Below are 27,578 nucleotides of genomic sequence, written 5' to 3'. Positions count from 1 at the left end.
ATTGTTTTATTTGCATCAAACATTAATGCATTGCTGTTAGCGCCCTTATTCTCTAACGTTTATGAAACGTTTCAAATAAGCGTTCAAATAAACATTTGCGCGAACCTTAATTAAACACTTAAACAATTTACATGCTAATGCAAAATTTTCCAAATTGGCAAAGTAACGATGCAATATTATGCAGTCCCGCGACTTATGAAGGTCAGTAAAACGATCTTTTGGGCCAGTTGGTTGCATTCTAGACACGTGATTCCTGCTCAAGAACCACACTCATATTAGGAAGATGCACGCACATACGTGCGCTGCAGCGTTCGTCCGTGTTTGCGGTGTGTGTTTCTTTCTAACGTGTATGCTTTTGTCGCGTTGCAGTTATTTCTGAATAATTAGGAAGACACACATTTTAATCACCACTTCGCATGAACAATCAACGAGGGCGACACTTTGGCTCTACAATACAGTGCAATCATTGCTGCAACTCGTACTTTCACATCCGAGCGGATACTATAGGGTCAAGGTTCTGTAACCGTTATCGGTGCGTGTCCCATTAGTGATACTGGTGAATCAATAATAAGCAATGGTTTCGAACAGTATAACGGGGTTTCGAACCCAATCTATGGGAGGGGCTAGTCTAAGAAATTTAGTTGTGGAGTACTACAAGTTGAACATTATTATTAAAAGAACAATGAAGAAAGTCCTGGGACACAAGGTTCGAAGTATATTTCACGTACCTGTCATCACATATTTGCCATGTTGTATTATAGTTATGACCTAAACATTATAACAAATAGTTAGAACACGGTATTAGAACAATGTTTAGTTTGAACGCTTCACTAATGTTTACGATATAGCATATAAATTATTTCTTAGTTTTAAACATTACAATAGCATTTAGAACGCAGCATCAGCTCAATTTTAACTTAGAACGTTGAAAAAAATGTTTAGAATGCGAGGTGTAACGTAATTTGCTAATTTTTAACATTAACGCAATGTTGCAATGCAACATTTTTCCTTTCGGTTCAGTCGCTATGAAACTCACTAAGGCTAAATTGCATATGGGAATATTCCGCTTCAAGAAGCAGTGAGTAGTGCCACGTGACATCAAATTAAGAATGGTGATAGTTTCTATCGGTCGATCACCAAGAGGAAGAAAAGCTTTCTTCCGGGCGCGCAGAGGTCGTTTGCTCGCCGAGTGCGGCGTCTCAAGAGTGACCCAAAATAACTGCCTCGAGGCGTTAAGTCGAGAATAGTCACGTTAGCCAAATGTCGAACCGGAAGGCTTTGACTTTGTAGCTATTCTTAGTTTGGCGTGGCGGAGCTTGTCTGGCGCAGGAAGAGCGTTGTGCGCCTAAATGCGAGCGACGCGTGATTTCTTGCTCTTTTTGTAGTTGCCTGCCTCCCGGAACCGCAGAGAAGCCTTTTCTTTTGCTCTCCGCGTTAATCTTCGTTGCCAGCGTGGACAGCTTTTTTCGAGTCGTCCGTCTCTCTAAGTGCTGACACTGTAGCTTTTCTCGCCGACTCCTGCTCACTAGGAAAGCGGACTGTGCCCGCTGCTTTATTGGTTCTTTCAAGGCAGCGCCAAAGCGTCGGAGTGAAGTGCAGGAACTCTGTAACTGGAACAGTATCGCCGGTTTCGAGGTTGTGTGGTTCTAGTGGGTTTCAGCGTTCCAACCAGCCTGGCGCTACCGCTGAAGCCTTGCTGCAAGGTTGTGAAGTGTGCTCTTGAATGGGTAGCAAACAAACACACAGACTAACTAACCAACTGACTGGCTGGCTGAATAACAAACAAACAAACAGGCGATGATTGATTGATTGATCAGTCAATCACGATATGGAGGCAGGTGGGTCAGCAGCGCGAGCACGTACTTGCACTACCATTCCAACCAGTGCCCGGCCGTTGTCTCTGTTTTAATTTAATTGGTTTTGGGGGAAAGGAAATGGCGCAGTATCTGTCTCATATATCGTTGGACACCTGAACCGCGCCGTAAGGGAAGGGATAAAGGAGGGAGTGAAAGAAGAATGAAAGAGGTGCCGTAGTGGAGGGCTCCGGAATAATTTCGACCACCTGGGGATCTTTAACGTGCACTGACATCGCACAGCACACGGACGCCGCCGCGTTTTTCCTCCATAAAAACGCAGCCGCCGGGGTCGGGTTCGAACCCGGTAACTCCGGATCAGTAGCCGAGCGCCCTAACCACTCAGCGACCGCGGCGGGTTTGTCTCTGTGGACTTTTGAGTTTAGGGACAAATACACTAGGCCGGCTTAGTTTTATCTTCAGAACCATCCGTTTTCTTTAATGTATGCGGCGACTACTAACCTGATGATTTCGTCGGATTGTGCAGAAACTGGGCTATTGTATCGGCATTGGCACACCAGATTGATTTCATTGATAGTTGCATTAATTTTTTTAGAATGACTCTTCCAGCGCATTATTGTTTCAATCATCATTACTCTCAGCGTTTACGTCCCTTCTGCGTTCAATGTTGTCTCTGACCAGTCAGAGCCTGAGTAGTGCAAAGCTGCGGTTCCTGATATAGCCTTCGCTGCCTAGTGTACTGTGTCCCCTGTACTGCCTGCTTTTTGCTTTTTATTTCAGAACCATCTGTGCTTTGCGGTTGTGGTTGTACGAAATAAAAGTATATTAGCCTTTGCTAGTCCTTCGAAGATGTCGTATTTCATTTTCGGGAATCGAAGGGTAGGGTATGACCGATTGTTAACACAAAGTTTCAGTTGTGTATAAACGAGTTTCTGAATTATTAGGCAAGTCTCGGGAGTCACTTTATGCCGTATCTAATTGAATGCCGTGTTGTGGTGAATCTTTCATGTAAATTCTTTTTATTATATTATCATTTTTTTTCGGCACATATTAGAAGCACGGACCGTGAGGTTCAGCTAGGACCCGCCGCGGTGGCTCAGTGGTTAAGGCGCTCGTCTAGTGAGCCGGAGTACCCGGGTTCGAACCCGACCGCGGCGGCCGCGTTTCGATGGAGGCGAAACGCAAAAGGCGCCCGTGTGCTGTGCGATGAAAGTGCACGTGAGAGATAAATAATTGGTTTTTGGGGGAAAGAAAATGGCGCAGTATCTGTCTCATGTATCGTTGGACACCTGAACCGCGCCGTAAGGGAAGGGATAAAGGAGGGAGTGAAAGAAGAAAGGAAGAAGGGGTGCCGTAGTGGAGGGCTCCGGAATAATTTCGACCGCCTGGGGATCTTTAACGTGCACTGACGTCGCACAGCACACGGGTGCCTTAGCGTTTTTCCTCCATAAAAACGCAGCCGCCAGGTGGTCGAATTTATTCTGGAGCCCTCCACTACGACACCTCTCTCTTCCTTTCTTCTTTCATTCCCTCCTTTACTCCTTCCCTGACGGCACTGTTCGGGTGTCCACCGAGATATGTGGGACAGTCACTGTGTCATTTCCTTTCCTCAAAACCAGTTTTATTTTCCTTCAAAGCTGCCGCGGTGGCTCAGTGTTTAGGGTGCTCGGCTACTGATCCGGAGTTCCCGGGTTCGAACCCGACCGCGGCGGCCGCGTTTCGATGGCAGCGAAACGCATAAGGCGCCCGTGTGCTGTGCGATGTCAGTGTAGGTTAAAGATCCCCAGGTGGTCGAAATTATTCCGGAGCCCTCCACTACGGCACCTCTTTCTTTCTCCTTCCACTCCCTCCTTTATTCCTTCTCTTAAAGCGCGGTTCGGGTGTCCACCGAGATACGTGAGACAGTTCTGCGCCATTTCCTTTTCTGAAAACCGATTTTCATTGCACGTTAAAGATCCACAGGTGGTCGAAATTATTCCGAAGCCCTCCACTACGGCACGACTCTCTTCCTTTCTTCTTTCACTCCCTCCTTTATCCCTTCCCTTACGGCGCGGTTCAGGTGTCCAACGATAAATGAGACAGATACTGCGCCATTTCCTTTCCCCTCCAAAACCAATTATTATTATTATTATTATTATTATTATTATTATTATTATTATTATTATTATTATTATTATTATTATTATTATTTTTCCTTCAGCTTGGAGTATACTACGTAGGTACCTCGGCGATATGTATCTCTTATCGATTTTCTTCGAAGTTGTGCGTGAAGACGTTTTCAAGTCCAATTAAGAGAGTTGGTGCGTACAAAGCGGCGGAACTTGGAACGTGCTGAACACATGAGGTAGCTTGACTATTTTTTCTTACCTTGCCGAGGGGAAGTCGGGGGGGGGGGGGGGAGCATGTTAGGCTTGCTGCCTGTGAATGGGCGATGAGGACGTGAATAACATGGACATCGCGATGCCTTTTTACTAATGAGTGTGTCTGCGTTTGTTGGTGAGTAACAGAGTAGTGTAGAGCGCCGGATAGGCGCAAGTGACTAGTGATCGTTCATAACCAGTTTCCTTACTAGTGGAATCGTTTCGTTGTGAGTGCAAAGCGCCTTGCGGATTACAACGGTTGCGTATAGTGAGGTAACACACATTGTTATGGCGACGCCGTGCGTCAGAGCACATTTTTATGTCAGGCTTGTCGCGGTTTGCACAAACTTGTGTGCATATGTTCCTTAAGCGTAGCAACAGTTTCTTGCGTGCGCACACATTTAAAAATAGGTTTCCGGCACCAAATGCGGTAGCGTTTCTATATTCGGTACCCCTCTGCCCCTGGAATACGTAGCGTCGGACTCCCATTTTCCACGCTTCGGTCGTATTAAGAAACGTGCTAAAGCCGAAATTTGTTCACCAAACTTCCTGTGCGCAATATCGTTGCCCAGCCTCCAGGGACGTGTGTGTAGGCATATGACGAGTTGCGCCACCCTGATTGCCAGCATAGTTGAACTGGGCCAATCCTTGAATGTCCCAGACCATGCGTGGCATGCATACTCATTTCGTTTGTTTTCCTATTCATCCCCTCCGCCCTCGAACCCTCCTAACCCATATCTATCTTTGAATAGACACGAACCCTCTCGGAGGGTTCAGGTCTACTCCCTAGGGAGACAGTTGCCGCGCCGTTCCTTTCTTCATCACCTAACTCAACCTATCGGTTCTTCTTCTTTTTAATTAATTAATTGGTTTTTTGGGGAAAGGAAATGGCGAAGTATCTGTCTCATAGATCGTTGTACACCTGAACCGCGCCGTAAGGGAAGGTATAAAGGAGGCAGTGAAAGAAGAAAGGAAGAGAGAGGTGCCGTAGTGGAGGGCTCCGGAATAATTTCGACCACCTGGGGATCTTTAACGTGCACTGACATCGCACAGCACACGGGCGCCTTAGCGTTTTTCCTCCATAAAAACGCAGCCGCCGCGGCCGGCTTCTTCTTCTTCTGTTGTTGCCAGGAAAAATGAAAATGAAAGTGCACATGCCTGCCCACTGGCTCAAGCTGAGCCACAATCGCTACGACGTGCGGAAAGTAGGAGAGTTTAAAGATAGGATAGAAAAGACGCGCGCTATAATGACCCAGGCCGATCCCAGAGGCAGTGCAATACCGGGCCAACCGGTGGCGGAAGTGAAGCAACCTTCAAGCACGCCGCCACATTTCCAAAAATAAGTTATGTTGGATTCAAATGGGACCCGTATCAGATATTCTATAACCGGAAACGGCCCTATTCAACCACCTATCTGGTCGGCTGTAGCGGTGGGCAAGTGCACGCGGGGCAGCCTATTACCAATGGGTCCACTCACGTACAAAATGCTAGTGACATCGGTAGTTGTTGCTACTGAAGGGAAGATGAAAGTGAAAGTGTACGGGCCTGCCCACTGGCTCGAGCTGAGCCACAGTCGCTGCCACGTGCAGACAGAGGATAGTTGAAAGACATGAGCGGAAAGATTGAAAGAACACAACAGACGCGCGTCGCAACAACCGCGTCCGCCGAAGCGACGACGCCGGCTATAAGATATACCCCCCACCCCCCCCCCCTTTCTAGTGACATCGGTAGTGTCCGCACGGGTTTAAGTATTGGGCCGCACGACGGACGCGAGCACAGGCGGGTTGGATAGACCAGTGACCTTTGCCCTAGCTTCGTAGACGACTCCCACGTAGCCTCGTAGACGGCTCGAACCCGACCGCGGCGGCTGCGTTTTTATGGAAGCAAAATTCTAAGGCCCCGTGTGCTGTGCGTTGTCAGTGCACGTAAAAGATCCCCAGGTGGTCGAAATTATTCCGGAGACCTCCACTGCGGCGCCTCTTTCCTCCTTTCTTCGTTCACTCCATCCTTTATCCCTTCCCTTACGGCGCGGTTCAGGTGTCCAATGGTATATGAGACAGATACTGCGCCATTTCCTTTACCCAAAAACCAATTATTATTAGACGGCTGCCACCATGAGCTGATCCACCCGCCGAAAGAGGCCAGTCGCCACGTTTTTATCCGTTCTCTCCAAAAAATTTATTTCCGCTCTTGTTCCCCTCTACCTCCCACCTCCCCCTTCAACCCACTATCTCACCCACCACATCAGTCTCAGCACTGGTACGTGCCGGGGACAGAGAATTTACGCAAACACAAACGGACGCATTGACACACACATTCGCGTGTACACACACGCACATACACACGTGCGCACACACACACACGAACACTTAGGCACGCACAAAGCACGTGCCTGCGCGCGTGCGCAGAGACGTGCGAACGGCTGTGCCACCGGCACATTAGCCGGCATCATTAGTCCGACATCTGCTCGTAAGGAACAGCAATAATAATAATAATAATAATAATAACTGTTTTTTGGGGGGAAAGGAAATGGCGCAGTATCTGTCTCATATATCGTTGGACACCTGAACCGCACTGTAAGGGAAGGGATAAAGGAGGGAGTGCAAGAGGAAAGGATGAAAGAGGTGCAGTAGTGGAGGGCTCCGGAATAATTTAGACCACCTGGGGATCTTTAACGTGCACTGACATCGCACAGCACACGGGCGCCTTAGCGTTTTGCCTCCATAAAAACGCAGCTGCCATGGTCGGGTTCGAACCCGGGAACTCCGGATCAGTAGTCGAACGCTCTAACCACTGAGCCACCGCGGCGGGTAGGAACAGCAATAAATGATTGTTGCGTCGATTCTGTGGCCTTGGAACAAATGCTTTTTTTTTTCATATTCCGCGTGAGTGTGTTGCTACCCTTACGGGTGGGCTCAGTGCATTTAGAGGGCAAGGACGCTGGCGGAAACGCACAAGTCCGGAGAAGAGAAAGAGAGGGATCGCTCAGGGCAGGAAGAGCTCTCTGCCTGTGAAAGGCAGCGCCCTAACGGCAGCAGTCGATAGATATCTGCGAGTGCGGTTTTGTGTCTAAGCGCGACACTTCCTGATCCGGAATTTCTGCAGCACCCGTTTCCCCTCTGGGCGCGCGGGGCGACTTCCGTGCATGCTCATTTGTTATCTATTCTAAGCAGGCGCGGCCGTTTCGCAACACTCCGGGTTTCTCGTGCAGGCAGATCACAAAGTCAACGTCGTGTGGGTTCCGCCTCCGCAAACGGGAAGCGATCCGCTGTTTCGCAGTTACATTTTGTTTTTCCCTCTATCTCAAAGATGGCGCAATCGACGCCGATACAAGGAGGACGAAGTCCGCTGTCTACAGCTGGAAATGTTTCGTCAAGGGCGACGGGTGAATTTGAACGCGGCGAGAACAAGGCGGCTCGATATCTCATTGGTCCTTGAATAATCAATCACATCAGGCGCGGATAGCACGAGCACATTAAATTTTGCAGCCTTGTGACACTATACCTGCCACAATGGGTCAGTCATTATGGCGGTCGGCTTCTGAGCAAGACATCACGGGATAGAAAGCAAAGGAAAGAAAAAGGCACGGCGCAGTAACTCTCTTACTTTTCGGCGCAAAACTTGAACGCGTGATCGAGAAAAGAGATGACGGAGCTAGTGAAAGATGGAAGCGATTAAAATACGCCTTAGGGGGAGGGCTCTGGAATAATTTTGACTATATATTCGGGTTTTTTAGCGTGCATTGGACCCATGATATTAAACTTATTTTTGGAATATAGCGGAGCGCTAGACGCACTGTGGCACGGGTCGGCCCGGTATTGCACTGCCTCCGGGATCGGCCCGGGGCCTATGGGCCTATTAGCGCGCGGCGTCTTTCCTCTCCTATCCTTTAACACTCCTATTTTCAGCACGCGGCAGCGAGCGTGGCTCGGCTTAAGCCAGTCGGCAGGCCCGTGCACTTTCCTTTCTTTCTTCCCATCATCATCATCATCATCATCATCATCATCATCATCATCATCATCATCATCATATCATCATCATCATCATCATTGTCGTCGTCATCATCATCATCATCATCATCAGCAGCAGCAGCAGCAGCTGCCATATTACTTGAGGAGAAGAAGAAGGAGCAGCAGCAGCGGCGGCGTGCATTGGCACAGCAGAGCACACAGACGTTTTTATCTTCCATCTAGATGGTGAATTCCAATCGCAGGCCCGGAGCGGTCTGCACGCTCTGTGACAGAGCGCCTGAATCCGGCGCAGAGCGCGCGACCTGAAATTGCGATTTGAGTACGCTTGCTCTGGCCAGAGCATGTAGGTGGCGCTCGCGAACTGCTGGAGGAAGTACCCGTCATTCCTTGCGCTTTCCCGCGCTTTTCTCGCGATACACTTTTGAGCCCATAGCGGCGGGCGAAGCTGATCGTCAGCTACGGAGCGCGGAGAGGAGCCGGCGCGGCAGACGCGACAAGCCGCCGGAAATGGAGGGCGCCGCTAGCGCCGCTGAAAAATAACGTCACGCAAACTTCCGGTCGACTCCGCCAATCTGCTCCACGGAGCAATCTTGGCTCGGCAACCGCTCCTTGTCTACGATTGGAAGACGCGATCCGTGGCTCTGATCTGCGTTTGGAATACAATACGATAGCAAGGCGGGCGAGTTGGTGATACATACTTGAAAAATTACAGCGCGGAAAACGGGGACTTCAAGGGTAGAAAACACAGGACAAGCGCCAGCGCTTCGCCAGCGCTTGTCCTGTGTTTTCTACACTTGAAGTCCCCGTTTTCCGCGCTGTAATTTTTCAAATTTGGAATACAGTTGCTCCGAAAAGAGCAGAAAACGTTGCTCCCGAAGTGCTCCAACTCTGCGTTTGGAAGCCACCGTAAATGAAATGCCGCCGCGTCCGGAAATGAACCGGCGTCCTGAGGCTCAGCAGCCGAACGCGCTGACCCCCCGAGCCACTGCGGCCGGTGGAAGTGGTAACGAGATAAATTTCAGCAGCTGAAGTCGCATTTCAATGGACGTGAACTCGAGAGGCACACTAATTGTTAAACTTTTGGTGGACACTGTCGGTGAACACCGTCGGCGAACACTGTCGGTGGACACACTGCAGGTGGCCTGTGTCGGTGGTCGCCGCACCTGAGAACGAGGGGGTGAAAGGAAGCAGGGAGAAACAGGCGTCAAGATGGAGAGCTTCGCTTTGCTATGTCAGTGCCTGTTAACGAACCTCACGTGGCTTAAATGTCAGTGCTCACTGAAGAACTCCAAGTGGCGAAATTAAGCAGAGGCCTCCACTAGGGCGCTTCTTTCTCTCTCCCGTCTTCTCTTCCTTCGCCATCTATATTTTTTGCCGCTGTCAGTGCGGTTCAGGTGTCCACCGAGAGAGAGAGACAGTTACTGCGCCTTCCCTTTACACCCTCTTTTTCACACACACGTTCGTGCGCGCACGCGCACACGCACACTCGTGATCGCTCATGCTCTGAGAGGACAGCGAAAACAGACGCCGAATGTGATGCTGCCTCTCTCCATCTCTCTGGCGTTCCAAAGTGCGGGCCGGGACGGCACTGGCATGAGCACTGAAAACCGCCGAAGTGCATTCGTTGCCACCCGCAAGGTGGCGTCGTCCGTGGCTGCGTCTCGTGCCCCAGTACGCGGCAGGCACGGTGAGAAACACTAGACTACGCCGGCTCACTCGCTCTCCGGCACAGCTCGCAACTCTCGCGAGGCACCGTCGGAACGCATCTGCGTTTCGTGCGGATACATGAGGTGTTTATGCTCCGAGAACACAGCTCGTATATTACGCGAGAATCTCGAGTCCCGGAAGAGAGACGGGGCATGAGGTATGCCGGGAGAGGGGCATGCAAGAACGTTTCTATGTTCACAGCGAGGGATCCGCTTACACCGCGTCTAATTCTTCGTATTCCGTCGCCTTCCTATTGCTTCCTGCGTTCTTGCGCAACTTGGTGTGCTGCGATTGTGTCTCGCTAAAGAGACCTCAACAAGGCCCTTACCCGTGACGGGAACGTAAACCGCTGCTGAAAGAAAAAAAAATGTAGTGAACAAACTCCTGCGGAATGGGACGTCAAATATTTGGGACTTGCTGTCTTCGTTGGTTACCGCGGTCAACTTATTCCTTCTCTTTCCTAAGAAGGTTAGGCTCTTTTTACGGCGTGTTTTCGCTAGGGAGCGCAGTTCTTTGCTGAGAGCGATACCTAGCGGAGAAGAAAAAGAAAATGCGTGCCGCTCACGTGAATCGAAGCTGCCCCGCGTGTTCACGCGTTGCTTCACGCGTTCGAATGCCTGACTTCGGATCAGGACCCGCGTGCGAGCGCTTTTCGACTCGGAGGGCTCCAGCGGCGAACCTCCAAGCTGTATCGCCTGTACGCCACTGCTGTATCATCTGAGTGTGACAGGGTGCCTTGCGCAAGGGCTTCGCGAGGGACTGCATCCAAATCAGAGAAAGGTAAGCACATTATTTTGTCACTTACAGAAGGGGGTTTCCTTGAACGGGCTTAATGCTGCTTAGGCTCTCTTGGCCTCGAGGTTGATTAGGCTTTTATTCGTGATCACTTCGTTTTCTTTGCTATTTGGAACTACAGAGGCACTGTGACGACCGCCCGAAGAACAAAACTGAGCTTGTTGTCAGGCGCCGGTACTATCGCCCCCCCCCCCCCCCCCCCCGTTCTTTCCCTCTCCCTGTCATTTTATTCCCGCTAGCCACAGCTCGGATGCTTCAGGTTTCGATTGCAGATGCCGCGTCTAGTAACATATTTTCCCTCCATTGTTATTTTAAAGCGAAAGCTTTACTAGGCTATGTCGGCGGTTTCGTATCATCAAAACGTGTTTGCAGCCACTGTAGGGAACTAGAAAGAGAGAACGTCTAACAGGTGGTTATAATCGAAGGAGGATGATGTGAGGATGCGGCGCCAAAATTTGGTGACGATCAGGTGAATAGTTAATTACAGCCAAAAATGTGCAAAAAGTGGCCTTGGCCAAGAAAAAAGTAGCGCCAAATTTGAAATGCCGGAAGTGTACTACCACGTGACCGGAAGTGTGGGGGGAGCCAACGCGCGGCACCAAATTTGAAAGTTTGGATCGAAGCGTGGTTACCGCAGTGATCTCGAATTTTTTTACTAATAGCCACGAACAGGTGCCGGAACAAATTACTCTGCCTGTGATTAAATTGTAATCGCAAGGGGGTGAAGAAAGCTAAACCTGTGTTTATCCTGAAGAAGGATGGAAATCTGGGCAAAGTTGGTAGCAGCTCATCGTGGATGGAACAGAGCTTAAATAAGACGAAGAAGGCGGCACACACAGACTACGCGTCTATACGCGTCTATAATACGCGTCTATAATACGCGTCTATAAGCTCTTAATTGGGCAGTAATTCCTCGAGGCCGTAACTAAGAGGTCCATATTGCGCTCTAGTGTTTGCCTATGCAGCTTCATTCACAGCGCTTGTGCTTACTTGCCCAGATTGTGTAGCCCAGTCACGATGGCAAGGAATTCTCATTTTTCTTTACATTGCGCTGAGGAGATTTAATGTTGCTTTCGCGACTTGTAGGAGACACTTCTGATGGAAGTGCATCGCTTTTCACGCAGCTGGCCATGAATCCACCCAAGCCTCCGTCGTGTGGACAGAGAGCCCTCGCACCACGGGTTGTACTTGACCCCGCAGCAGGACAACACCTACGCATGCCTCAGACCATCCTGCCAAGAGGGGCACCCCAACGGGCCAGCATTCCCCAGCAGAGTGCAGTCGCGTTACAGACAGGCGTCATGCGGGGCGCAGTCTTGTTGAAAACCGACACGGGCCACCTGCAAGTCGTCAACATGCACCCTGTCGGCATGCAACCGGTCTCGTCTGCACGCTCCGGAGGCCAGCAGACGTTCAGGATGCCCTCAGTGCCAAGGCCCGCAGCTGCACAGCAGAAACGGGTGTTGCAACCGATTCCAGCCAGGTACACGGCCTCGCCGGCACAGATCAGGCACAGGCATCCCAACATGGCACTCGCCTCTCAAGGCATCGCGTGTGTCTCGCAAACGCAGGGAATGTCGGCACCGCAGTCTCTGGGCGTCCAGATAGTTCCCGCCCCCAACGTCCCTGTGGGCCAGCCGTTGTCGATCCAGACCGGCACGATGGCAGCTGCTCAAGCGCCGGCCAGCACCCCTTCCCAGATGTCCCCAAACACAGCCAAAAAGAAGTGCAAAAACTTTCTCTCGACACTGATTCGCCTTGCCAGCGATCAGCCTGAGCACACGGCCACAAATGTCAGATGCTTGATCCAGGCCCTCATCGACAATACTATTCAGCCCGAAGAATTCACCAATCAGCTAGAGATAGAACTCAACTCTTCCCCGCAGCCCTGCCTCATTCCTTTCCTTCGAAAGAGTCTTCCCTTCTTGAGGCATGCTCTGCTAACCAAGGAACTCACTATAGAGGGCGTCCGACCGCCACCGCGTAGCGCCATCTGTATGCCGCCTCCATCCACGTCCATGGCACGCAGCCTGCAGAAGACTCCCGCAGCCCGGGCAGCGTTACCGCGCTCTGGAGGCGCGCAGCTGCAGATGATGCCTCAAAACGCCCTCACTGCGCAGCTGAGGGGACCAGTCAGCCTCCAGGACCTACTTGCTCAGCAACAGAGGTTCGCAGGAGCAGCGCACCCCGCGCCCCGCGTCGTCTCTTCTAGTGGCGGCAAGAGCATTCTCGTCTCCAAGCCCGCCTCCTTCGCGCCTTGCCTGCAATCCAATGCTGCCGCGCTGCAGACATTCAAGGTGCCGGCCCCCGTAGCGCCAAAAGCGTCAAAGAGCGCTGCGCCGCCTACTACTGCAGGAAGCAGCGGCAACGACGCTGCCGTCAAAAAGAAGCGAGCCTTGGGAGCGGTCATCCTGGATGACGACATCAACGACGTAGCCGCCATGGGCGGCGTCGACGTGGACGCTGAGAGAATGCTTTCATCGAAAAGCGACAAGGCGGAGGTCCAAGACCGCTCGTGCAAGGACAGGAACTTCCTCTTCGCCGGACCGCTTCGTGCGAGGATCGCCGCCCTTGCCGCGCGCCACGGCATCAAAGAGGTGCCGGACGACGTGGTGGCCCTGGTGTCCCACGCAACCCAGGAGCGCCTCAAGACGCTCATCGAGAAGCTCAGCGTGATCGCCGAGCACCGCCAGGAAAACCCGTGCTGGAACCCGCGTTGCGCACCGACGCAGGACGTGCGCCAGCAGCTGCGCTTTCTCGAGGAGCTCGACAAGGCAGAGAAGCGCCGCCACGACGAAGAAGAGCGAGAGATGTTGCTGAGGGCCGCGCGCAGCCGTTCGCGGGCCGAGGATCCTGAGCAGCTGAAGCTGAGGCAGCGGGCGCGCGAGATGCAGAAGGCCGAGCAGGATGAGGCGAGACAGCGTGAGGCTAACGTGACGGCGTTGCTCGCCATCGGGCCCCGGAAACGGCCCGCGTCCACCACGATCCAAGCGCTGGCGGCGGCCGGTGCTCCCGGTTCGTCCGCTCCCGTCCAGCCGGCAGTGTTCAGACCGAGGATGAAGCGCGTGAACGCGCGCGACGTCCTTTTTCTCTTGGAGCAGGAAAGGGACAGTAGCCGTCGCAACTTCATCTACCAAGCGTACATGAAGCACTGAAGAGCGTTTTTTTTTAATGCTGAATCCGGAGAACTCGGGTGCCATCTTTGCGTGCATCCAACTGAGAGAGAAATTTTTGACAAGTTTGACAGAGAAGTGTTTGGTTATGTCGTTGCTGTCGTAACTTTTTAATACTCAGTCCTTTTGTATGTGTGTCACTGCATAAATATTGTTACAAAGAGGTGTTGTTTAATTATTGGGAACTACAGCGCTATGGTTAGTTTCGGCCTTAAACGAGCACCGGTACCCGTCAGTCCTGGGAGGCTGCTGATTTGTCATAAATGTCCGTAGTTGGTATAAGCCAGAACGTAGTATAATTATTTTTTTTTGTGGAAAGGAAATGGCGCAGTATGTCTCATTTATCGTTGGATACCTGAGCCGCGCCGTAAGGGAAGGGATAAAGGAGGGAGTGAAAGAAGAAAGGAAGAAAGAGGTGCCGTAGTGGAGGGCTCCGGAATAATTTCAACCACTTCGGGATCTTTAACGTGCACTGACATCGCACAGCACACGGGCGCCTTGGCGTTTTTCCTCCATAAAAACGCAGCCGCCGCGGTACGTAAAGAAGCAGATTTTTAGTAGATGCAGTTTTGCATTCAACACAAGAGCTTTGCGAATTCCTCTGCTCGATACGAAGTATTGCAATTCTGATGTGTGCGTGTCCGCACGCGCTGCGACACTGCTGATGCACGATGTTTAGCGACCAAGAGCTGCTGAGCGCAGAGGTATTGAATAATAATTGGTTTTTTGTGGAAAGGAAATGGCGCAGTATCTGTCTCATTTATCGTTGGACACCTGAACCGCGCCGTAAGGGAAGGGATAAAGGAGGGAGTGAAAGAAGAAAGGAAGAAAGAGGTGCCGTAGTGGAGGGCTCCGGAATAATTTCAACCACTTCGGGATCTTTAACGTGCACTGACATCGCACAGCACACGGGCGCCTTGGCGTTTTTCCTCCATAAAAACGCAGCCGCCGCGGTACGTAAAGAAGCAGATTTTTAGTAGATGCAGTTTTGCATTCAACACAAGAGCTTTGCGAATTCCTCTGCTCGATACGAAGTATTGCAATTCTGATGTGTGCGTGTCCGCACGCGCTGCGACACTGCTGATGCACGATGTTTAGCGACCAAGAGCTGCTGAGCGCAGAGGTATTGAATAATAATTGGTTTTTTGTGGAAAGGAAATGGCGCAGTATCTGTCTCATTTATCGTTGGACACCTGAACCGCGCCGTAAGGGAAGAGATAAAGGAGGGAGTGAAAGAAGAAAGGAAGAAAGAGGTGCCGTAGTGGAGGGCTCCGGAATAATTTCAACCACTTCGGGATCTTTAACGTGTACTGACATCGCACAGCACACGGGCGCCTTGGCGTTTTTCCTCCATAAAAACGCAGCCGCCGCGGTACGTAAAGAAGCAGATTTTTAGTAGATGCAGTTTTGCATTCAACACAAGAGCTTTGCGAATTCCTCTGCTCGATACGAAGTATTGCAATTCTGATGTGTGCGTGTCCGCACGCGCTGCGACACTGCTGATGCACGATGTTTAGCGACCAAGAGCTGCTGAGCGCAGAGGTATTGAATAATAATTGGTTTTTTGTGGAAAGGAAATGGCGCAGTATCTCTCATTTATCGTTGGACACCTGAACCGCGCCGTAAGGGAAGAGATAAAGGAGGGAGTGAAAGAAAAATGGAAGAAAGAGGTGCCGTAGTGGAGGGCTCCGGAATAATTTCAACCACTTCGGGATCTTTAACGTGCACTGACATCGCACAGCGCACGGGCGCCTTGGCGTTTTTCCTCCATAAAAACGCAGCCGCCGCGGTACGTAAAGAAGCGGATTTTTAGTAGATGCAGTTTTGCATTCAACACAAGAGCTTTGCGAATTCCTCTGCTCGATACGAAGTATTGCAATTCTGATGTGTGCGTGTCCGCACGCGCTGCGACACTGCTGATGCACGATGTTTAGCGACCAAGAGCTGCTGAGCGCAGAGGTATTGAATAATAATTGGTTTTTTGTGGAAAGGAAATGGCGCAGTATCTGTCTCATTTATCGTTGGACACCTGAACCGCGCCGTAAGGGAAGGGATAAGAGAGGGAGTGAAAGAAGAAAGGAAGAATTAGGTGCCGTAGTGGAGGGCTCCGGAATAATTTCAACCACTTCGGGATCTTTAACGTGCACTGACATCGCACAGCACACGGGCGCCTTGGCGTTTTTCCTCCATAAAAACGCAGCCGCCGCGGTACGTAAAGAAGCAGATTTTTAGTAGATGCAGTTTTGCATTCAACACAAGAGCTTTGCGAATTCCTCTGCTCGATACGAAGTATTGCAATTCTGATGTGTGCGTGTCCGCACGCGCTGCGACACTGCTGATGCACGATGTTTAGCGACCAAGAGCTGCTGAGCGCAGAGGTATTTAATAATAATTGGTTTTTTGTGGAAAGGAAATGGCGCAGTATCTGTCTTATTTATCGTTGGACACCTGAACCGCGCCGTAAGGGAAGGGATAAAGGAGGGAGTGAAAGAAGAAAGGAAGAAAGAGGTGCCGTAGTGGAGGGCTCCGGAATAATTTCAACCACTTCGGGATCTTTAACGTGCACTGACATCGCACAGCACACGGGCGCCTTGGCGTTTTTCCTCCATAAAAACGCAGCCGCCGCGGTACGTAAAGAAGCGGATTTTTAGTAGATGCAGTTTTGCATTCAACACAAGAGCTTTGCGAATTCCTCTGCTCGATACGAAGTATTGCAATTCTGATGTGTGCGTGTCCGCACGCGCTGCGACACTGCTGATGCACGATGTTTAGCGACCAAGAGCTGCTGAGCGCAGAGGTATTGAATAATAATTGGTTTTTTGGGGAAAGGAAATGGCGCAGTATCTGTCTCATTTATCGTTGGACACCTGAACCGCGCCGTAAGGGAAGGGATAAGAGAGGGAGTGAAAGAAGAAAGGAAGAATTAGGTGCCGTAGTGGAGGGCTCCGGAATAATTTCGACCACCTGGGGATCTTTAACGTGCACTAACATCGCACAGCACACGGGCTCCTTAGCGTTTTTCCTCCATAAAAACGCAGCCACCGCGGTCGGGTTCGAACCCGGGAACTCCGGATCAGTAGTCGAGCGCCCTAACCACTGAGCCACCGCGGCGGGTCAGGTATTGAACGCAAGAGGAATTTCATCACGCATCTGGTCAACTGGTTTCTTGATAAGACGCACTCCCATCCCAAGAGACATGTCCACTTTGTGCCCGCGGGCTGCCGACAGGCTCACGCCTCACGCCATCCTGCCTCTCCTTTCTCCCGTACCACTGCTTTCGTGGACGCCACCATGTCCTCAAGCGACAATATCAGAGCAGCCGCGTATTGCATCTACGAATAATAATAATTGGTTTTCGATGAAAGGAAATGGCGCAGTATCTGCCTCATATATCGTTGGACACCTGAACCGCATCGTAAGGGAAGGGATCAACGAGGGAGTGAAAGAAGAAAGGAAGGAAGAGGTGCCGTAGTGGAGGGCTCCGGAATAATTTCGACCACCTGGGGATCTTTAGCGTGCACTGACATCGCACAGCACACCGGCGCCTTAGCGTTTTGCCTCCATAAAAACGTAGCCACCGCGGTCGGGATCGAACCCGGGGACTCCGGATCAGTAGCCGAGCGCCCTAACCACTGAGCCACCGCGGCGGGTGCATCTACGAATCCCACACCCGTTTTCCCACTACCCGTATTGCGGAACTATGCACAACACCTCCCTCCACCACCATTCTTGAGCTTCCAACCATCCCTTGTACCATCATCTAACTCAGCTAACTTTCCTCCACTCTCTTTTGCACCACATACACAGACAGACTCGATGGAAGCAGTTTGTGCTCGCCAATGGCACTCTCCCTGAAGACTTCCGCTATGAATTTCCTGAAGCCCTCTCCTCCCTTAGACCCGCCATGGTAACCGTTAAGAGGATACCTGGCCACGTTGGGACTACAGGCAATGAGCTGGTACACTAGCTCTCCCGCGATACTCGACACCGGGCACCTCGAACCCCTGGTCAAGTACACCCTTCGGTGACGAAGGCCTCATCTACAAGAAAGGAATCGCGCAACAGTGCTTTAAGTTGCGTGAATCACTGCGGACGCTTGTTCCCTCTCACCCGAATATATCTGTTGCTCACACCCACATCCCCCGAAAAATTCACCTGAACACTCTCCTCTCTTTGGCGTGTTATAACCCCCCCCCCCTTTTTTCCCGTCCAACCTGCCCATACTCATACAACCACCTATAACCCTGCCTCTTAAAATGGCCCATCTCCTTGCTGTCCCCCCCTACTTCCCACATCCCTCGGGGATCGGTATGTAGTAGTAGTAGTAGTAGTAGTGGTTTTATTAAAAATAATAGCAAAAAGGAAGGAAAAGATTTTGGTAGCCCCGGCATATCTGCCATCGATACTGAAGCACCTGAGCTGGGGCAGCGGAAATAAAGGACAGCAGGCAGAATGGAGAAATGAAATGAAAGAGGTGAGGGTACAGGAATAGAGGACAGGGGGAGAAGTAATATGTACAAACTATTTACACAATAAGAAATGTGTCCAGGTTGTGCGCGTGATTAGTTCATTTTAGAGGAATTAAAGGATCGGTATGTGCTGCTGGGCAAGTTGGTTTGACATTTTCTGTGTCACTGCGTGTCTCGCGCTGGGTGTGTCGTCCTCCCTTAGTCCGTTGTCTGCCAGCGCCACAATGTTCATGGGTCGGTACAACTGGCGGACCGAAAATCCCTGGTGCGATGGGCCGTAGACTTTCTGGACGCTTAATTTGTCACCCAATAAAGGGTTTCGCTCTCTCTTTCACCTAGAAAAGAGCACAGGCGAAAGAAAATGCCTAGTCTATCACTAGCCACCATCCTTCTCATCGTTATTTTGATCCAGGAACTCCCGCAAAGAACGAAACAAACAAGAAGAACGCTCTCGTGGTCGGCGTAATGCTGCGCCAGGTTGCTTCAAGAATTCATTCAATGCTCTGAGGTGCTGTGTGTATCTACATTAATTGGTGGCGTAGACAGCTGCCCTTATCCTTCTTATACCTATGCGGCCCCTCTCCCAAAACACGCCTTCGCCCCAGCCCCATTTTATTGAAAAATTAATAACACTATACGGTGTTATATGCACAGCGAGCGCAAATGAAAACGTACTATACGCACTTAACTCTGGTGGCTGTTGTTTTTGCTGTTCGTCTGCTGCTTTGTTCATTACTACTTCTTTCTCTTCGTAATTTTCGTCTACGTCTCCGTATATGCGGTGTGCAAACTTAGATAGACCTAAGTGCCAGCCTGTAGACCTAAGTACCAGCGGTTGTTTTACGGAGAGATCAGATATTGGAAGTCCACCATGGAGACGTGGCATACCTGAAGCCATTCGTAGGTTCTGGCACCACTCCAAGCGGATTGGCTACAAGCTAAGGCAAGCCAAGCCAAGCTGAGCCAAACGAGCGAAGAGACAAAAAAATGAGAGAAGTGATGGCACACTGTTGCTGCGACTGTGTAAGTTGACGTTGATGTGGCAGTTCAATCATTTTTGCTCCGTCTAAGTCTGTCTGGTCTTGATCGCGCAGCGACTAAGCAGCCACAGAAGCGGATCTTGCCGAATGTTTTAACCACATGCATGGTTTTAACTGAACTGTATCCTAGTTTAGCGAATGTTTTTTAGAGCGAAAGCTGTACTTCTCGGCTAAAGCTGCAAAAGCCCTTTCACCGCTGAAACCTGACCTTGAATTCACCTTGTGAGCCTAAATGAATAAATAATTATTGCCGTGTCCGGGTTTCGAGGTCGCGGCGGCGCGAACAGAACAGCTTCGCTGGCCAGCGCACGAGAGCACTATGGTATCGGCGCATTTTTTTCCAACATAATATTTACTACACGAGATTGTGTATGTACAGAAAGCGGCTATATACATGTTACATACAAAGCACTCAGCCAGTGGCTGCACTGCACTAGTTTGAACGACAACGCAACTAAAAGGGCCGCAATGATAGACACCGCATCAACAGCGGAAACCAGTGCGGTAGAAAGTTCTTCGTGATGAAAGAGATTTTATGCTATCGCCGTAGGCGATCATGCCTCGTGTTAAATGGCAACACACTCTCGCGCTGTGCCCTGGACGCCGTTTTCATCAGCTAACACAACTATCGAATTAATATCGTCGCCAGACGTGCCGACGACCCAGCGAAGCAAAATCATTTTAGTTTAGCTACTCAGTTTAGCTATACGTTAAAACCGCACCACTTTTTTTTTCGCGCCCGAACAGCAAACTGCGACGAGCCAGAAGCTAAAAACTAGGAAAGTAGTTCAATTGATTCTTGCATTAAAAAACAAAAGACAATGCACCATATGTGCCGGTGGCGGTGTCATGCACAGGTGGCATTTGGCTCACCTGAGTTAGTTGTTTGTATGAATGTGTGCCAGTGTTCAATAAGGCCAGTATCCTCCAAAAACTTCAAGAATGCTTTTTTTCACATTTTGCCACCCACTTGGTGAGTGCTCACGGCACACGATGCGACGGACGTCGTCTAACAGAACATTCATGAGAGGGGTTTATTGCCTTCCCAGCATGTCAGTGTCTCGCGCAGCACGAAACACGCATGAAACAGACAGCAGCTGCCGCCGTTTATTCTGGAAGAACTGATGCATGTATAAACGAACTCGCACACTCTTCTGCCGGAGAAATTAATTTGCGTCGGTTGCGTTACGTGTCGTCTCAAAAGTTTTCGCGGCGGCTGCTTCTGAACTGCCTGCACGCGTTGATTCATGCACACGTAAGCGGGATATTTCTTTGAAATTCCTTCTGTTCTTTCTTAACCTACAACTTCAACTTGGAAAGCGCTCGGTTGTTAACAAATTGTTCGCCTCGCTAAGCGAACAACCGGCGATTCATATTTCACAGTCTGAGCGTGCGTCCGGAACTTATTTTTACTATTTTAAACAGCACGTATCATCTGGTGTCGTACGTTTTCCTTTCTTTATATAATCCTGCTTACCGGAACGTCGGCAGTGACGTCTGCTGGCTAATGCTTCTTTTCAACTAATAGCCTTACGTCTCTCTTTCTGTATTTCTACTCAGCGGGTCCTCAATACCGTGCACCAATGCTAAAATATTCGTTGAAATTTAACGTTCCAGCGCTCTTACGCACAGCACTGTCTAAAACGTGTTTCGAAACTTTTAAGACAATGATTTATTTTAGAGAGGGCCTTATGTGAAACATAAATCAAATTGTTCACCACTTTAAACACAGATGAATGATAATACTTTGTCATCTGTTCAGTAACATATGCTCGATCCACTCTGAGATGACTATATATATTGGAAGCCTGCTGGCACGCATGTACACACGTACGAACAGAGGTCGGTAATACGTGAGGTAAAAACTAAAGAAGACACGCCTAGATTGATTGCAAGAGTACGCATCCGCGTTTCAAGTGACTCGCTGCATTGCAGAACTGTAGACGCGTTCTCTGCTCGCGCACAAACTACTGGTACACACGGTTACGTCACAGGGATTTCCACCTTTCCAGCACGTCAGATCAGAGAGACGTTGTAGACATGACATCATCTTCTGCTTGCTTTTTGTTCTTTTCGTATCTTCGCTGGTCTCTGCCGCCTTCTTGGCGCTTCCACTCCGAGCAACCATGGATCGGGAGCCGCTCACTGCTGCGTCTGCGGAAGTGTTTATAATATGCACCTGGGTCTGAGGGTGCGTGTCGTCCATTTCCGTTACTCGTACCTGCTTGGTAACGCTGAACACTACGAGTTATATTTCAGCAGTGAAGAGCCGGACGGAATCGGTCGTCAACAATAATCTTTATTTGAGCTGCCGTAGCCATAGTTTGCTGTGTACTGCACGGAATTACTAGTGTAGAGAGAGATCGTTCTTTACTTTCTAGCGCCTGTTTCTCTGATTTTGCATACATGACACCGCTGTTAGCGATTGTTGCTCGTGTTGACGCTGAAGGCTCGGACTCTTCGAATGAAAAAGAGAAGCCGTATCGCATTCGTACTGCTTTCGCAAGAGAAGAAGACTTCGAGCGTGCTGCCCGGTTTCTTCAAGTCTGAATAATGATTCGATGCAAGCAGCGCGCACTGTCGTTTATTGTTTCTGTTTACGCTTGCGCATAAAAATTAAATAAAAAAGATACGTATCCAGCAAAGTTGGCGCTGGTTTTCTGTTTGTACGGTTACCGTCTTTCACAGCGCATTAAATTATCTTGTGATGTTGTCCACGCGATTGAGGTACACGTCCTCTCGAGCAGTTCGAGTAAGGATGCAGTGCAACGGTTTCGAAATCTGAGATGGCTCCGTATGTTGTGAAAGGAGCGCTGAAAAATGAAGCTGTCTGGCACGGTCGCTGAGCGGGTATATCGTGTATTAAAAATCATTCCCTCGTACGCAGTTCTCAAGCTTTTCGTCATGTTGTTCACTCTCTCCGCGTAATTGTTATTTTATTTCTCTGAGTGCCGTGTCCTAAGTGATGCTAGTTATGTTTTGTTATGTTGGCCCCTGCACAGAACATTTCTTGAAAGAGTTTGTGGACGCAGTATGAATAGAATCGACTAGCTGTCGAGAATTGTTGTTTTTTTTTTTTTCAAAGATACTCGGGTAGTTTCCTTAGGAACGTAATGTCTCTTTGTACACCACCAATAACGATCCCTAGAAAGAGTTTTGTGCCCGGAAACTAAGAAAAAAGTTAATAAATTTTTAACACTACACTGTGATGAAAAGTTTATTTCGGATTCATATTTTGTCTTGCAACAAGACCGAGCACTCGGAATTCGGGATTTATTAGAAAATAAGACTTAAAAAAAAAAGAAAACGGCTCCATACCACGTTGCGAATGTGGTTGGACAGCGAAGCTGTAGAACGAAACTCAATTTTACCCATTGCGACGTCACTTGGAAATTCACACACGTGGCTCTACAAAGAGTGAATCCAGAGACAAGTGAAATTTACTTATATCACCTTTCATTACTTCACAGCGACATTCACGGCTGCTTTATGATCAGTATGATATACACTGAGATTTTCAGTTCTAAATGTGGAGATATTTTTTGTTAAGATCACATCAATGCATGAACCATGAATGGTGGTTGGTTGAGTTTCATTGATGAAACGGTGGTCCCATTGTTCACACACGCCTAATTATAACCCATCATGCGATTTTGATTCTAGATTTGAGCTTTTTCTTAATGAAAACGAGTACTCAGCTGTATTCTGTATGCCTGTTTTCGAAGGAGATTTACCATTTATATATCTTTAATTTCTTTTTATTGTTATTTTCACGTATTTTTATTTTATTTATGAAGTTTTATTTTTCTGTTTTCTTTAAAAAAAATTTAACATGACGACTGCTTCATGATCAGTATGATATGCGATTTCTATGCTGTTGGGTACTTTTCCACTTGGAGTAGCATTCAAATTTTAGCGTGGTGTTTTTTGCTGACGACGCCGACGACACGAAAATTTCCTTGGACGGTAGAGGTAAACAGCTTCGCTTTAATAATTAGGTATAAAAATATAACTGAAATTTGAAAAATAAATATAATTTGGAAATATATATATAAGGGTTTCGTGCTTCGAGAGGACTAGACTCGACAGTGTAATCCTGCAACTCAGGGCGTCGCTGTTACGAAGCCTTCCCCATGGGCTGATGAGATGTTTGTTCGTGTTTTCTAGCTTTGCCGCACTTTTTTTTTTCGTCAATATATCCACGTCTTACGAGACGTGTCGCTTGAGCCATTCCGTGTAGATCAAACACGAGTTCTCTGACGACCTTTTCGTGTTCGGTGCTGCAGACAGCCCCGTCCCTTTCTGTGTATCTTGAACGGTTTTCGCGGTTCGATACCTGTATTCCGGTGCAAGACGAAGGCGCTTGCTCGACGTTAAAATAAACAAAAAGAGTAAAAGAAAGATAACTCGGTATGTATTCTAGCATTACGCGGAATCTTTGCCGCCGTGTGTTGCGGTAAACATATTTCCATGCTCTTGTCCCGAGCTGTGTGGGATACGTGTGAGCTATAGTTCAGTTTTTCTTGGATATATATATAATCCTGTTATAACAAGTTTCGATTGAGTCGCGGGTGCTGCGATCACATTTTCGATCTTCCGATGACGGCTTTATTTTCCTTTTACCACTGCAGACCGACCTACTTTCTTGTTTAGCGCAAAGGCCAATGCAACTCCTATGCTTTCGTAGAGCGTAAATAAGAGCAACGCAAGGAAGTAGCCAATGCCGCCTTACGATAGTAGCAAGACAGGGGAATAAACCTTTGAGAGGCTAGTGTGGGGACGTTACGTAAGCTTTAGTCTAAACTTGAGTCTCATGGACAAGAGAGGTATCTTTACTTCTCCACTATCTGAGGCCATGATGACACGCGCGCGAAACCCGTTGCTTTTGGTTCATCGTGTGGGGGAAGCTTACTGACGATGCCGTTGGGGATATGCAAGGCAGCAGAACTTCAGAATGTGCTAAGCTCATGTACGACGTCTGAAGGTTGTCGCGAGGAAGTGTTCTGCGGCAATATTCTTGGCTGTGCTCTGAATAACACTTTCCAAAGCCTGTCACAGAGCGGTGAAGCTTTGATTACAAGTATGCTCATATTTGCGGTCAGGCAGTTCCTCTCCTCCGCATCGCTAGACTTGCCAGCAAGACAGATCTCGATGTTGTAGCTTCCAAATGGAACCTCCACCTTAGGAAGTTGTCGCTTTCTTTACGGACGTAGTACGCAGTCTCCGGGTTGTGGTGTCGACGGTAAGTAGAACTGGTTGCACCAAGTAAGCTGGCAGCGTGGCACTGACGATGGCTTTTTAGCAGCACTAGGCTGATCACCGTCGTATTCAGGAAGCAGCACTGAATCACGAAGCCCGCTAAAGTTCAAGCATTTCGGTCAAAATCAACTCTGATATTTGGTCCCCCGCAGTTATACGACTTTACGTTGGCTACGCAGATCATATTGTAAACGTGTGCACTGTTCTTTGCACAGCATATATAATCCGAGCGGATAGAACTGTAGGCCGAGTCATTGATTTCCCGAGCGGCGCTACGATCTGCTTTGGATGCAATACACTCGTCTGCATATATGGGCAGGCCGCATCCTTCGCGCGGAATTTCTGTGCAGCTATATGCGAAATGAATTGCGTCGTTTTTATTTCTATTTTCGGCAGGCGTGGTGCCAGTCAGTCTAGCGGCTACTGGCATGGCAATACTTCCGTTAGTTTAAAAGGACTCCCTGCATGACGACGAGTATCGTATGGGCGCATGTTGGATAAACTATTAATTCTAATTTACGGAGATTTGGCTGTGTTTTCTCTCCTGCTGCGAGGCTAATGGATTACATACTCACAACGGCGCTGAAACAGCTGACTTCACAGTGAGTTAGTCTTTGTCGGATTTTCGCACGCGTTTCCAAACTCAAATGCGAATTCCTAGCACTGATTGCGTGTTTCTCGGTGGTAAGGCGATAAAAAATATATACGATATGGTCTTTGTCATGCCGCTTAATAGAAAAACGTGAAACTTGGCGCGCGCGAAGCCGCTACTCGCCAATGCGAACGCCCGCGCTGCTCAGAGAAGTTCATTCATCAACATTAATCGCGCTAGTCGTAAAACTCGTTCGCTGCCGGCGGACGCGTCTGCCGCTGCAATTCCAAGTTCAACCAACTACACTGCGCTTCGCAAAGCTAGGGTGCTTAACGAGAGTCTGTTATTGATCAACGGAACTCGTCAATATCGCGTGTCAGCCAAAACGAAGAAGCGACGAGGGAGTCCGCTGGAATTCTTATTTATAATTCGGTTAAAATGAGCTGATGTGCTTTATGCAGAATATTCTCGAAATCGCGGCGGAATTAAAGGGAGAGAAAGATAAAAAGACAAGGAACACAATCTTCCAAAGCCATCGGTTACCTACGGAACTCGTTGAACAGACTAATGCTGTACGCAAACGCAGGTGAGGCGAATCAATGGTACACGTTTAGAAGCTGTTAGTTCTGGCAGCCTGCCGTCTCATTAGAGCGGCATTCCTCAAAGGGGACTGACACGTGAAGTTCGGTATACTCGAAAAGTTGCTCAATTTTAATCGGTGCTCATATTTAAACACATCAACGCACATGTGAAGTGAAAGACTGGAGTCAATTGACCTTACTTTTTTCTTCCTTCGATTAGCGAGGACGTAAACTTGCTGTATACACTTACACCTGGTCTCTCTAGGAATGGTCATTTGTTTGTTTCAGCACATAAACTGTTGCATATGCAACACAGGTGGGTAGACTTTCCTGAGAATGAATTAGTTTTTGTTTTTCACCAGTTGCTTAAAGGACCTTCGAGGAATAAGGTTTTTCGCTAAAATCTGCTATTTATACACCTGCGGTCCTCTTCACGACTCTAAAACTACAACTGAGATGTTAAGCTGCTACTACAACAAAGGAAAGCCTACTTTGCTTCCCTGATGTGCAGTTACATGAAAACAGCCCCCCCTTCCTTCCTCCCTACTGTACGAAACTTAAAAACACAATTAAACGTTACTGCCGAACTCGCTGTTATTAAGGCTGAATCGTTTACTAAGTTAAGTGACGCACGCCGCAACTCTTATGGGCAGGCCGTAATGAATTTCTTAAAGAAATCTCCTCAAACGTTCTAATGCTTTTTCTCAGAACCGAAAGGAATTGTGGGACAGTTGAAAATTTATAATCAGAGATATCCTCAGGATTTCTAATGCATACAGCAGTAGTTTTGAGCTCTTATTCGCTGGACCACGGACCGCTATATTTACAAGCTCCGAGCTTTGCCCAATACCCACCTGCTACCTGAATACCCGACCTTGTGATCAGTCGGGATGGTTTCGCTTTTGCTAAATAATAAAATAAAATCTTTATCGGCTCCGGAATCACACCGAACGCCTTTCTTAAGCGATATTTTTAAATACTGTCGTGTTACCTCTTTGCCATTTTCCACTCATCACGTAATCAAAGTTCACGACTAGCTGAGTGGCTGAGTGCTCGAGTAACTCTAATATTAACATCAAGAAATAAGTGCTGCTAATTATAGGCCCATTTTTTAATACGCGTTTTCTGTAAATGGCTACCACACGTAATATCCTACCACATATCCCATCACCTCGAAACAAGTCTTTTTCGTCTCCTGTCAGCATGTCTTTCGACAAACGGCCTCAACCGTTCCGGAGCTTTTATCTGTCATTCATTTCTTTACTTCGGCCGTTGATAACAGCGAACAAATTGACGCAATATTTCTGGATCTATGAAATCTATTCCATCGCTTGATTCGCGCTTTGCTCAGTGAGCGATTAAGAAAAGCGACGATTCTTGGCGATTTGTTTAGCTGGTTACAAGCTTATGTAAATAATAGGACTAAATTTGTGGCATCTGCAGGCGTTACATCTGTTAATATTGATGCGCTGTGTGGAGTGCCACATGGATCTGTGCTCAGCCCTTTGTTATTTTTAATTCATATTGATGATTTTGCTAACAACTTTGGTGACTATGTGAGAGTGGTGATGTTTGCCGATGGCTATTCAAGTAGAGTGTTATGAACAGTGCTTGACGACAAAATTTGTTGAGAAAACTTTTGTAAGCTTGCTGAATGGTGTAAGAAGTTCGGCATGACGATTAATTTTGTTAAAACGGTTTCTATGACGATAACAACAAAGAAGGAGCCACTTCACTGTAGTGACTGTAGCCACTTCACTGTGACTAAACCACTTGTTTGCTCTCAAATTTGGCATTGGTCGTGACCATGGCCCGCC

The 27,578-nt window shown here is 48.7% G+C and overlaps 2 protein-coding genes across 7 annotated transcripts in view; both read left to right on the top strand.

Moving 5' to 3' along the window:
* The window catches only part of LOC144136683 (uncharacterized), a 208,850-nt gene that overhangs the window by 87,803 nt on the left and 93,469 nt on the right, over positions 1–27,578 (top strand). The window lies entirely within an intron of this gene.
* Positions 10,400–14,058, top strand: LOC144094672 (transcription initiation factor TFIID subunit 4-like). The gene is made up of 2 exons (XM_077628594.1): positions 10,400–10,632; positions 11,772–14,058. The coding sequence occupies exon 2, from the start codon at positions 11,778–11,780 to the stop codon at positions 13,800–13,802; it is 2,025 nt and encodes a 674-aa protein (XP_077484720.1). The 5' UTR covers positions 10,400–10,632; positions 11,772–11,777; the 3' UTR covers positions 13,803–14,058.

This window comes from Amblyomma americanum, chromosome 6 (assembly GCF_052857255.1).
Source record: "Amblyomma americanum isolate KBUSLIRL-KWMA chromosome 6, ASM5285725v1, whole genome shotgun sequence".
Taxonomy (NCBI): Eukaryota; Metazoa; Arthropoda; class Arachnida; order Ixodida; family Ixodidae; genus Amblyomma; species Amblyomma americanum.
This window is presented reverse-complemented; position numbering and strand designations above follow the sequence as displayed.

Coding starts and splice junctions, on each gene's coding strand:
- LOC144094672 (XM_077628594.1), top strand. CDS start 11,778: ATGAATCCACCCAAGCCTCCGTCGTGTGGACAGAGAGCCCTCGCACCA.